Below are 14,015 nucleotides of genomic sequence, written 5' to 3'. Positions count from 1 at the left end.
GCCCTCCTCTGACTGGGCATCTGGGATGTCTCTCACTTGAGTAGTAGAAGCAGAAAAAATATTGTTCCTTCCCAGCTTTCCTCCTTCAGCTTTCCACGGATGACAGTCATGTCAGAACTGGTATGCTTGCTTCCAAACAGAATTTTGCTGTGAGAAAACTGGTGTTTTGTTCAAAAGGCTTTACTGTTACTTTCACATATGTCACTTGGGCAAATGAATAAAGTCAATGCTCAAATGCATTATCTATTGTGAAAACAGCTAAAAACAGTGTTCAAATGCTTTATCAGTTGCATACTTCTGTAGATTTCCCAAATATTGTTTAACTATTTGGCTATTCGAAATTACAGTGCTACAAATATGGTTAACTGGATTCTCATTCTTAATTCCAAGATTTGAACTACATACAGGGATAATACAATTCAAAGTTCCGTGGGTGGAAAATCCCTGGAGGAACCAGAAGATATGAAGACAGACCGATGTTTTTTGGAATATTCATCTTACAGTCAAGTTTGACTATTAATTTCAATGGCACCATTATTTACAACAACACTAGCATTATTAAAATTCCTTAACTGACTTATTTGCATAACGCTTTCATCTTTTTCATAACATTTTCTCCCTTTTCTGCTTCTTTTAGTATTTAAGCATGTGGGAAAATGGTTTGAATGACAGAAGCTTGTCCTTTCTTTCCAGAATTGATTGTGTCCTCTTTTTTTTCCTGAGTAGGTAGTTTTAAAATGTTGGCTACCAATTGTTTTGACTACAATAGCTGTCTAAGCTCCCTAAACAGATGTCTGATGACTGCACAGCAATGGCAAGACTCAGACAAGTGCTTTTGGCATGATTATATTCAGATACTGATTCTAACAGGACCAAACCAGTCACTCTTAAGTCCTGGCACAGCCTACAAGGCTGTAGCTGTCAATTTATAACTGACACAGTTATAAAAACCCCGCGAGAAAATATTCCATTTCCAAGCAGCTTGCTTGGAAAGGGAGGTCAACTCTGAATTTTTCTTGGGTCATTCATACAGGTGCAGCAGTACCACCCAGAGGCCACTGCTGTGCTGGACATTGCACAAACTGGAGAGAGTTCCTGTCCAAAAGAACTCAGAGGCCAGAAAGACAAGCTACTAAGGCTTAGAAGAGATCATATGAAGATGTATTTGTAATAGTCTTCAGATGAAACCCACCAAAATTTCAGTCTCTCACTACTCATAGACAACCCCTCTTAATCATTCACACTGCTTTTAATTCTTAATTAGACAAGTTGGATGAGATGATGAAATTCCAGAATATGGTCTTTGCTCCCAAGACAATGTATTTTTTGTTCAGGAGTCATTCCTGAGTTATCAGTAAGCATGTAATCAATGTGCAAGCAGTGTGGCTATCAAGTGGAACACGGGCCATAAGGATCCAGCCTGCACTGGGCAGGGAATGTGGCAAAAAGGGAACATCTTGTTTATTCCACACACCCAGCTGTTCCAGCTGTTCCACAACCTGCTTAGGTATGTTGGGGGAGACACAGAACTTGGCACTCCGATTTTCTCGGCCCAGTTCACCTGTTCAGAGAACATCATCTCCATGGTTTTAAAAGGTAGTTGTTACTGAGATGTTTGAGAAGGTCTGATTTTAGCAGTTTGTGCCAAACATATTTGAGAATACCTGCAGATTTCTGTCTCTGAAATACAAGGAATATTTGTAAGTGATGATGCAGAATATTAGAGTTGAATTGCTCATACCAGGTAAAGCACAAAACAGAAGAGGAGGCCTTTGAAGTCAAAGAAAGACCTTATCAGTTTAAGAATTCAGTTGTTCTGCATCAATTAAGCAGCTAAACAGAGCTATTTTGGTCAACAATTTCAGGGCACATCAAACCTACCTAAGTATTTAGTCTCTTTTTGTCTTTATGGAATGATGGATGTCTCTGCTGCTGTGAAGAAAAATGAGGTGTTATGGTGCAGCAGAAGGAAGAAAAGGAGGCATTTCTCCCATGTAGTCTGGCATCAACTAGTCCAAAAACTGAAACCATTTCCTGGTGTAACAGAGTAGCTACAATGAGCAACGTGAAAGTATGATCAGAGAGCAAAACCAACCAAGAAAGTGGGTACTTTTCATTCTAAACAGGGAGATTATGTTAAAATATCAAGTATCAAGGAAGGCAATCAGAGTAGCAGAGTTAAACTGAACACCTGAAGCTACCCCAACACTACACACATCCCTATACAAAGAAGCCAGGAATAGAGGTGACCTATGGAATAAATGTGAGATCCCTTTGATGTTCTTTACAAGCCTAGCTAAGGAGACTCTGTGAAGTAACAGAGTATGTCTGGGCAAACTTGACACAGATCTTTATTTCAAGAGGAAGAGGATGAGGGGCAGTGTTACAGATGTTTGTCACTCTGTCAAGCACTGATAGGGAGGATGCTCAGGCTGAGTGTTCTGTGGGAACCTACACAGGATACAAGAGAATATATTAACACAGCAAAGATGTTCTTATGACATTCCTTGTTCTTGTAAATATCAGTAGCTTTGAAGCAATCTACATATTTAAATGCATCAATATGCATTATATGCGTTATTTCACTCCTTTCCTCTGATTACTTGATTCCCCTCCCCATACAGCAATGCCCCAGCTTTGTAAAATAAAGTATCCATTACACACTGAAAAAATGGCCCTGATGAATCACAACCCCCCACATAATTTAGAACATCATCTCTCAATACAGCTTTTCAGTCTAATTTAATGCATTATTGAAGATAACACATTGATTAAAACAGCTGCCAGCAAACTCTTCATTTGGATTGTTTCATGGAAGGACTAGTCAAAGGGAAATGGAACACCACAGGCTAATGATATGCAAAAAGGACAAAAAACATTTAAGTTTTGATACATTGGTATTGAGATGTTAATATGATTTTTCTTAATGAGTACTGCTCTGCCAGATTTTATATGGTAAATCACAAACCTGGTGTTTCTTTTTAGCCAAATTACAACATATAATAAAAATAACAAAAAAACACATGGCAAAATTACCAGGGCTGTTCAGTGAGGATGACTTAATGAGCACAGAATTATTATTTATTGTTTCTTATTGCTACTTCTCTTTCAGTGAGCATTTAAGTAGCAGACATTTTCATCCAGAGCTCCTGGTCTCTAGGGGAGTGAACTAAAATCTCTCATCCCCTCAAACACTAGGAAGTCCTAGATTCTAATGTGCTGGCTCAAATGAATGTCTAACATCTTCCATTGTAACTGGGCTTTAGCAGTAAGTAATGGTCTCTCAACAGGACCAAATTTATGACATTAAAATTTTGCCACTACTTTTTTCACCCCATTGTGCAAATCAGTTTCCTGGTAAAGCAGAGAGTTTTAGCAATTATAGTTTAACTAGGATATGTCATCATCACGAGACACACACCAGAAAAAATGTCATAATTAAAGATTTATTAGAGTTACTGACATTAATTCATAAGATATTCATAAAATTAACAAAACAAAATATCTACTGTCTCATGTCTCCATTGCATAATCCATCTGACTGTCTTTTAAGCCAAACATCCTTACTCAGCTGCAGGCCCAGTGGTTTAAATTACTCTGACATCCATACCTCCTGCCTCCCCTATGAAATGTGCAGTCAAGGAGAGAGAGTTTGACTGGGACAGCTACTCATCAGTCTATTATTAACCTACGACTTTATATTTTGCATGCTTTTAACCTCTTCCCTAGGTCCAGCAGCCTCCAAACACTAATTCTGTCATGGTCAGATCCCAAAAGTCCTCTTAAACTGAGATGTAAGGCAGAAAAATCTGTTCTGAATAACCATAATCTAAAGCATCTCATGACAAAGACTAGTAGTCAATATCTTTGTCTGTCCAGTAAGCTACTGAACTATTGATTATTATAGACAACATATTATAACAAAGTATGAATTCTTCTTTCAGTTTCTATACTTGTATACACATACACTCTCCAGAAGGGGAAAAAAAAACCCAAAAGCTTTCACTCTAGTCTCAAAGGAAGAAGTGTATCTGACCTAGTGTAGATGTCTAGAAATCTGAGCTGTTCATTCCAGGTTCCTTTGCAAACCATGGAAGTAAGATGTACATTGGTTAATGTCACAGTAAAATAGATGTTTGCAATCTGACCAATTGAATTGCTTCCTAAAAATGTCTGCTTCTCTATATAAGATAGATCAAGTAACTCAGAAGCAGAACTCTACACTGTAGATGTATAAATTTAGGCAAGATGAATCCATCCAAAGTGTTTAGATAGTCAATTTAATAAAGTAGAAGATATAAATACAACAACATAATGTCATGCAAAGTATGTATTTCATTATTTCATGGCAACTATTTAGTGTGCACTTCTTTAAAAAATAGTGATTACATAGTTATCAGAATTACAGACGTGGAGTGGGGTAATTTTAATTAAAACCCTCTAGCAATTTTTGTCTAGAATCCTTTTGCAGTTGTAGAGATGCATTTTCCAAAGATGAGTTGTTCCATCTCAAATTTATCATTTAAGTTACTTGGGAAGAACTTTTCTCTGGAGGTTGATGTCTCCTCTTGAAGGAGCAGTATGAACCCACTTCTCTGCATGAAAAGAGTAGTTTAAACTGAATAGCTGACTTCTAAATGGCTAATCGTGATGAGGGGAATCTCATTCGTGCTATATTAAGTGAACAGGTCTTTATATTGGAGGAAAAGAGAATACAGCCCTTTCAAAACAAACATGTAGGAATGTCCTTACAATGAAAAAATGTCAATAAATTATCATTGATTTTATGTACAATTTAGTGGTTTCACAGATCTGGTAACATACTGACCAGTATCTTGTTTCGCTTCCTGCAGTGTGTGTATGAAAATGCATCTAATTTCTCATTAAATTCATTCCTTTGATAACCATGCAGTAGGACTTCATTCAGAGAATTCCCAGCAGTAAAAATGAATAATTTCCCCCAGTGTTTTGAATTAACAGGCCAATACAGTTAACTAACAGTAACTTCTTCATCATATGTTCTGTATGTCAAAATTAGTAGATCCATTTTTCTGCAAGAGAGGAAAGATTGGTCAGAGATGCCAAACAAAGCAGAATGCTCTAAATGTCCTACAAGGACACTTTAGACTTTTTTCTTTTTTAGAATGCCTACTGAAGTCTGTCTATCTTGTAACTTGATGAAATAGGACATGCCAATTTCTTGTGCTTAATATAGAGACCCTTGATATGTGTTTCTACAGCTTTATACTCTTACTATGCTTTATTAGTTTTCTAATCTGATTATTTGCAAAATTCCCCATTCCCATCAGATTTTGCAATGAGTTAATAACAAAAGTATTTTAAGAAAACAAAATTTTAATATAATTTTAGTTAACATGATCTTATCTCAGAATTACATAGCTGAACACTAGCTTATCAGAGTATTTCATCTACACCTCTGCTTGTCTTAATTTGGTACAGAGGTATTGATTTATAGTATTGTAAAATAATAATTCCTATTAGTATATAAGAGAGAAGAGAGAAAATTTAAAGTCTAGCAACTTCTAGAAAAATTAATAAAACAAAGTGTTCATTTGCCCCTGTCTTGCACTTTTTTTTATTCACTTTGCTCCTCCCAAAGGTAAGAATCATAATCACAGTGTAATATTTTCATTATGATTTCATAGATTTTGTATCTTCTCTCTACTGGTCACAATTACTCCACTATATGAAAATACCTCTGCACCCTGGCTTAATTGTTTCAGTAGAACAATCTGATTCTCAGATGGCCTTGCAATTTATTCTCACTGTCAGGGCAAGGTGCCATTGCCTCCCTCTAGGTGTCTCTATTGATTGCACAGGTACAACTCTACAGAGAGACCTGAAGAGATGAACTTGCAGTGCCACCAAGATTTCCCTCATAGATACGGAATAATTGTCTCTAGAACCTGGGTTGGATCTCATCCTAAGCACCCAGACTTACTGAAGCAGACGCTTTGAAAAGGTTTAAGAACACACAAATGAGCAAAAGCAACAGCTGTGTTGTCATGTATTGAAGTCTTTTGAATGAAGTTCACTAAATGGTTTTTCCCACGTTCACTATTACACATCTTGTGCCTTACCTTTAACTTTGGAATAACAAGGCTCACAGTGCACAGTTTGTTTGTAAATCCAAATGCTGTCTCCTGCTTTTAGATCTTCCAGAGGTCTCTTACATACTTCACACTTCAACACACAAAGAATGAAGAAAAATTAAAATGAAACATTTCTGTAATACTCTTACCCAGCATGCTTTCATTTAAGAAACAAGCAATACCAGACCAGGAGTTATTAGTACTGCAATATAAAATATAAACTCTGAAAGAGTAGTTTCAGACAAAAGTTAGATATCTGACTATGTCACTTTTAGATATCTAAAAATCAGAGAGCCATGTTTCAACTGATTGCATAGGTACTCATTATACTCAACAACCCTACCCTCTCCCAGACATTTCCAACTTTTACTTTCTCTGTCTTAGAGTAGGGGTTCATCCTAAAATAAGATGAATCACCATTTTGAGATCATTTTCTTTCTTCACTGAATGAAGGAAGAATGATCACACACAATCATCCAACTCAGAGTAAATCTTAAAGACTCTAGACCTGCTTATTTCAAAAAATCTTATGACACTTAATCTTAACAGTTAACTATGTCTCCCTTTCTTGCAAAATCTGGACACTGCTTTCATAATGCCTAAAAAAAGCTAATTTTTTGAGATAGAGAAGCATTGTCCATGTTTCACATAAGAAAATGCACAGATGCACACAGAGGCTGACTTACCAAGATCACGAAGAAAGTCTGAAGTGGATCAAAGAGCATTGTAATTTGATACAGAAACAAGGATCTTGATGCCCAGATAATTTTATTTATTTATTTAAATCTAATAAAAGAATAGTAAATTCTGGTTTCTTTGGATATTTTATCCACTACTAAGTGAAAAGCAGAGTTGCTATTAAGGTGCTATTAAAACAATCTGCTGTCTTCACTGATTTTATATTTCTTTGTTTAAATCAGCAAAAAGGTGCCCATGTCTTCAAAGTTCTGATCACCAATTAGCTAGAAATTTTACAGAGAAAAAAAAATCTAAAATTTGGGTTATTTAATTACTGTACTTTTGGTATATACCTTTATAAGGAAATGAAGATGGTGTACTGCTGTCAGCTATGTGCAAATCTCTAATGGATAGAGGGTATTTGTAAAGAGCTAAATGAATATTAATTACGAGAAATTGCACTTCTTAGCTAAATACATAACTACAAGCATGAACCACAGACCTACATCAATTGTTTACATTTTTTTGCCAATGCTTTCATAAGTTTGTAGTTATATAAAAATTAAGCTGAATATTCCTGGCCAGACAGGTCTCCAGTTGATAGTAGGTAACAAAAAATATAGTTTAAAAAATAAGCTTAAGTATTTAACAGATAATTCAGCCACTACCAACATGTTAGTATTGAAATAGTGAAAAGCCCATTCTTTTTTATGTGGATTGATCTGTGTAAAAAGAATGGAAGCCGACCAGAACTTATATTTACTTGCAATAATAGTATTGAGGACATACTACATAAGTAGTTCTCACAGAAGAAATTGCCTTTCTGGTGCTCACAGAGCCCAGAAAGTCCACTGTAAACAAAAAGCACATGCAGCTTCCTATATATGTGAGGTGCAACCTTACTGCTGTATTCTGATTTGTGATACTTTTCATGTAGTAAATAGGGACAAGAAATGGTGTCAGAAGCAGAAGTAAAAGCTGTGCAGGACTGGGCAGAAATATGAGCTATGCTAATGCAGTGATTTTGCTGAGTATTGTTTGTTAGCACAACAAACTCTGTGTGTAGATGCAAGCAGAAATAAGACAAATGAGGCAGAAACAAAAAAGGCTATGGGACTGAGCATTGCCAGGCATAGCCTGAAAAAAGTTTAAGAGAGAATTTTAGGCTGAGGCTTAGGGTTTGGAATTACAACCAAAAAAGAAATTTCTTCTGTGCTTTCATTCTTAATAGAAATAGGAAAAAATTTCCTACTTTTTAATAATTAAGACTGTTTTAGATTTCAATCAAGAACATCTACAGAACTTGATAAAAATCTAAATAAAATTTTACGACATGAAGAAAGTGTAAGTTGATATAATTCACTGCATCGGACTTGAAGTGAAGGCTTATAAATGTGTAGGACTCTAAGAATACATTCAGCTGCATCCTTTATTCTGCTTATGGTTGCAAGAGAGGAGAGGGAAGGTGGAGAGTAGATGGGAAGGAGAGAGGAAGATCAAAAGAAAAAGGAAGGGATTGTGTAGGGAAGAGAGGGAAACAGAAAGATTAGTATTTCCTACATTAATCTTCTCCTCCAGTCTCAAGACTTCTTATTCTCACAAGTGGAGAAGGCCTAAGGCCTAAATAATCTCTTATTATATGTGTACTGTAATGCAGGTATTACAATCAAATTATATTTCTTGATAGCAGGTGAAATCTTCTTACCTTGAAGCAAGTCGAATGACAGTAAATTTGCAAGGCATCTAAGATCATTTTGGCATCTATGCCCAGAGGCTTCCTGCAGTATGTACATATATCTTTTCCAATTATACTCCTGTGTATATAATAGAACATCAGCTGTCAGAAAAAGAGCTGCCATGGAAATCTCAAGAAGAAAATTGATAAGGTTAGCACACTGAGTGGGAAAGACATTTGTATAGTGTACAATGGTCATTAATGGAAAAACGTCATTTGTGTATTCTCTCCATTCCAGTTGACAGGTGTCATACACATGCTCCTGTGATGGGCAAATTCTCAAGTAGCAAAAACACCGTGGTAGAAAGAGTGGTCTTCTCTGGTGAACTGAATTAAGTGGCTGAATGTCTGGGAGCATGTATACTAAACAGGCATAAAGTGGAGGGGAATGATTTTAATGTTTTAATCACAAAAGTGAACTGGTAGTTAAATTCAAACTGCCATAATTTGATCAGTCTAAGTTCACACAATTCTCTGTGGTACAGAAGTGCCTGAAAACTTTCTTGACTTTCTGCACTGCAGACAGAACTCGTACCTTCATAGCAATTATAGTGAATGCATATATAGAACAGCCTACAAGGTATTTGTGACAATAACATTTTAAAAAAATTTCTCAGCTTTTGTTGCACTTCTTTGTGACATCACTGTACTTTGGCTGGATACAATTGTTGATGTTGTTTTAGCATTACAAAATCAATGGCTCTTGCTCCTTTCCTGTCAGTGACAAACTGCTGTATTATTATTTAATCATCCCCAGAGTTCCTTACGTTGGAAAGGATACACATTTTTCTGATTAGGTATTTCCAGATAGTAGGGCTGTCCAAATTGAATTGAAAATAGTGGCCTCATTTAACTTCTTTTTCCTCATGAGGTAAGTTATTACAGATTGAGGAAATATCCTGCTTATATTTGGGAATGTCTTACTGGTGTGAAAGATAGTTTTCAACAGCACTGTCATGTGAACCTATTCCTCCACACTTATACATAAATTTGGTCGTTACCATTCTCACAAAGGAAGGAAATTTTGCAGAGTAAGCAGCTGCCTGAGACAGAAACCTTCAGAATCACAAAGCCAAATCTATCACTTAAGGCATTGGCTCCTGTTTCTATAGATATTTTAAAATGTCAGCTGTGACAAGCCTAACATAATATTAGTCTGCTGAACTGTGGTAATGATTTGATGGCAAGATCTCACTGAAAGAGAGCTTTGTATGAAAAGCTGTCTCATGATGGTGACTTCCACTGCTCTCTTTTGTCTGAAGACTTGAATGCTTATGTAAATGTCTGTTTCCTTCGGTACTCTACGATGTTGTTAATGTGTACTTACCGATCAGAAGTAGAATAAACAGTTTTGATAGTATTTCCAGTTATATTTTCTTCATAGGCAGCAAGTGATGATCTGCTGTGAAGCAGAGAGTACATAGCTATCACTAAACAGTACTACATTTTTAAAGGTTTCACTACATTGATGATAATATGCAAAATAAACGAAGACAACATGCTTGTAAAAAATCATACTTGGTTATGAGTTCTTTTTCTGTTTTTTTCCCAACCATCAAGAATAATATATGAAATAAAAGGTGTAAATTCGTAATATAGTAATATTTGTAATATACTGTCCTTAGACTGTGTTCTATTTTTGAATGATTCTTTAGCATTTCAAAATTAAATCCACAAGCCCATTGACCAAAATTTACATAATAGTATTGGGTTTCCTGTGCTGATATCTCAGTCTAAATGATACATATCAGAAAATGGTGACAGACTACATTTTTTCATTTTCCTCTGCTTCTTTCACTTGTCTTTAAAAAGCTGTCAAACAGCCAAACAAAATTACAACATGTCCACAGAATTAGAGTGAGAGTCTTTATCATACAGGCTTTTCACTGTATGATTTATGTTCACTACAGTAACTGTATTGTTCCTTATATCAGAGTAGAAAGGAATATGCTGAATTTAATTATCAGGGAAGTTAAATCTTACTTTTTGAACAGTCCCATTTCTAAGTTACTTAAATGTCAGTTTTCCATGGAAGAGATGAACATGTATGTGAAAGTTGAAGAAGTAATCTTGCCATACATGTTTTGAAGATTTCTGAATTGATTTATTAATCCTAATGTCCAGAAATTCTTAAGGGATATAGTAATTATTACGTGTTTCATATCACTCTTGAATAATGTTCTGCAACGTTAGAAGCAATTGTTTATAATCATGTGTATTTACCAAACATTGGAATTTTTTTTGGAAATAGGTTGATAACATGTGTAACATGTTACAAAGCTCAGATTCTCTTTTCTACATACTTGTATTTTTATAAAGTACATAGGTCTTATTTGGTTTCTGCTTAACACTAGAAATGTATTTAAATTGCATAGTTACTGATAAGCTGAAATGATAAATGTTTTATTTATATTTCATAGAACATAACAATGAATCTAACAAATCTGGGTTTGCTCACCACAGAGGAAATATCTCCTCAAATGAACCCAGTGCTCCATTTACATTTCAGGTGAGATGAAAGTGAGCTTACTAAGTAGGAATGCAAACTAAAGTTAAGTAATCACCTTTTGAATGAGTTTCTCTGGTTGAGAAATTCTCTTGACCAAGAATGTGCACAACACACGTCACAGGGTGGCGTATATTGGTAGCACAATTGCCTACAGTTTCTTGCTACAGTGAAAAGTGGCAAAGGAATGTAATTTCTCTGTTCCTGTAAAGTATGAGCCTGTGCTTCTTATTTTTGTTGCTAAGCTTATTTTTCCCAACTCTTCCATTTAACTCATTGTATTTAACTGTGGAATCTCGGGCAAAGTGAGATTCTGTGCATTGCATGCTCAACGTAATATGGGTATTTACATGCTGCATGCCTGAAAGTAACATTATCTTACAGAATGTTGTATAGACAAAAATACACTCCTTGAGTGTCCTGGTGTAGAGAACAGCATCCCTAGGATTTTACTAACTGACTGGAGTATTATGGTTGAAATACACAAATATATATATATAACTACAGCTTAGGTAGAAAACCACAACTGGAGTGAATAAAACAAAAAATGTGGAAACTACAGCAAAAATATTTCCAAAGCGTCAGTTTCTAACCTTGTCAGCTGAATGTGTAAGGAAACTCAGAACATTTAAATAAATGCACAGTCTGACAGCTTGACGAGACACCAAGTGAAAAGTGGGTCCCAGTGTAGCCTGAGAACTGTGCACCTGTGCACGTCCCTTCTTTCAGTTCATATCAGTCACTCCTTTGCTTGCTATGGTGTGACTTGTTCATACAGCAAACTGCTCAACAATAAATACTCTGTAGAACCTATTGCATAAAACCTGAAAGAATAACCTAGAAATGCCATTCATTTAATAAGTTTTCATGAATTAAAATGGGATTCAGGTAGAGGGTATAAGGCCTATCAAGTGTTAGACAACATTGCATATTGCAGCACATTCTTTGCCCTGTTGTTCTTCCATTACTGTTCTCTATTTTAACTTTCAAAAGTCATCAGAATATTACAACTCAGAGCCTGTATGTGCACAAAATTCTGAAAAATGCTAATTAATCCTTCTGTTGAATATTCATTTTTAATCTTAAATTCTATGCTGTTTGGCTTTGCTTTTATTCTCAGCCAATTTATGGGTTTGTCCTTTAAGGTCATGCAGAATTTTCAAAATACACGGATTTCAACTGTACTCAAACAGCAGATGTAAGAATATAAGGGATTAAAGATCCTGTTCCCATTCATATCCACAGTGAGGATCCAGTGAGGTTAAGGATGGGGACATTGACCTTTATTCCCATAAAGTACCAGACTGTGACCTTTACTTTCCCTGTCAGTGAGGCTCAAAAGATTTGTCCTCTCCCTGCTGAGTCATCAGCCCTGACTCAGGCAGGTCACAACTATTATGCAGCAATACAACATACAGGTTATGTCTTTAAACAATCCTTCCTACATACATTATTAATCTGTATACATGGGTGGATTGATACTGAAAAGAGGTTTTCTTAATCCAAAAAGGTCTTTCCTTCAAGCACTCTATATTATACTTTCTATTGTCATATTTTGTGAAAATAATTTTTGCCATGAAGAACAAGATAACATTTCCTTTTATTTCAATTATTTCCTGATACCAATAGACCTGGTGTACAGCTAATTCTATTAAATATCCCTACATCACATTTTTCACTCATATTTGCAACATGTGGGTTTGTACAGGCAGAAGCCAGCTAGAGCATGAGTATTGCAAGAGAAATGCTTTTTAAAATAGTTTATTGGTCAAAAAGTCAGAATCCCATGCCACACTGTGAGTGATTGGGTTGATGATATGTGAGTTCAGATTCCCCCCATATAGGTTTAGGAAGTTAGAAAGGCACTTTGAGTGAAGAATGTAATGTTTTCCTTATAGTTTCATAAAGAAACAAGTTCATAAGAATTAAGAGCCTTCAGGAAATGCCTTTCCTCTATTGATTAGATAAGAATTCTGGCTTAGCTAGCCCCTTAAATGTTAGGTATCAGCTATGTCTCTAGAGTTGGGTGTGTCTTGTGCTCCTCACTCTGTGCACTAGAGGAGGATTTTTGACCTTCTGTGCCTGGATCCTGGAAGCAAAATTGGAAAGGGGCTGACATGATTCCAAAGACCAATAAGAGCTTTCTAAGCATTCCTGAAATTTCTTGCATAAAAAAACTTTATATGATTTCTTCAAGAAATGGCACTTTAGACATTACAGTACCCAATTAATTTTCCACAGTACCTGGTCTTTCTTTCACTGTCACTAGAGTAGTTTGTTTCTGGGAGATTATTTGGAGCCCTTGGAGGATCTTCATGTGCTTTCTCAATTATCCTAAAATACAAAAGAAACCACACGACAAGAAAATAAACACTTTTTAGAAATCATTTTCAGCTGCACAGTTTAAATTTACACTTACAGTCATGGATGCAGAAGCTTGGACTAGAAAAAGCAGATAAAAGAAATTTACTGTATTTTGGTTAAATTATTGCTAGTGAAAAATAATGCAGTCACTGACCTATAACTTTTAGTCCTCCAGTTTATGCTGATATATTCATATAAATTCATATTGGAAACGTCATCTAACTTTAACTGAACTCTAGTTTCCTCAAAGGGCCCACTGGGGTTTTCAGCTGTGCAATAATGTCTCAATTGTTGACAGCATTCCACAATTTCTTATCAGTATTCCATAATGTTGTGTTCTTAGGCTTACTATATTATAGTTCCAAATTTTCTTCTTTTGGATATACTACAGTTATGTTTTGAGGAGAAATGACCAACTAAACAGTGTGTAGACTCATTTCAAAAAGCAAGACTATGATTCAAGCAAGAGAAACCTCCTTCTGCAGTTTTCCCTGCCACAAAACATGACAGGCAAACAAATATAAAAATAGACCTTGTCATACAAAATACGGGATTTCAGTAATAAGTGCTAATAATGTTTTTGATGATTTTACAAAGCAGCTCAGACAAAGGCTGCTCT

General features: G+C 35.7%; 1 protein-coding gene across 5 annotated transcripts in view; it reads right to left on the bottom strand.

Annotated features, from left to right (window-relative positions):
- Positions 1-3,427: 3,427 nt before the first annotated feature.
- Positions 3,428-14,015, bottom strand: part of SCEL (sciellin) — a 69,234-nt gene continuing 58,646 nt past the window's right edge. For 4 of the 5 annotated variants that reach the window (XM_063392267.1, XM_063392271.1, XM_063392268.1 and 1 more), the window contains 5 exons: positions 13,277-13,366; positions 9,854-9,928; positions 8,497-8,605; positions 6,102-6,204; positions 3,428-5,051 (listed from right to left, as the gene is read on the bottom strand). In XM_063392267.1, the coding sequence (XP_063248337.1) occupies positions 5,035-5,051; positions 6,102-6,204; positions 8,497-8,605; positions 9,854-9,928; positions 13,277-13,366 (394 nt within the window). In that variant the 3' untranslated portion in view covers positions 3,428-5,034. The remainder of the gene's footprint in view (positions 5,052-6,101; positions 6,205-8,496; positions 8,606-9,853; positions 9,929-13,276; positions 13,367-14,015) is intronic. The other variant, XM_063392270.1, reaches the window with a different exon arrangement.

The sequence above is a fragment of the Prinia subflava genome, chromosome 3 (assembly GCF_021018805.1).
Source record: "Prinia subflava isolate CZ2003 ecotype Zambia chromosome 3, Cam_Psub_1.2, whole genome shotgun sequence".
Taxonomy (NCBI): Eukaryota; Metazoa; Chordata; class Aves; order Passeriformes; family Cisticolidae; genus Prinia; species Prinia subflava.
The sequence above is the reverse complement of the archived record's forward strand: the minus strand, read 5'-3'. Positions and strand labels throughout refer to the sequence as shown.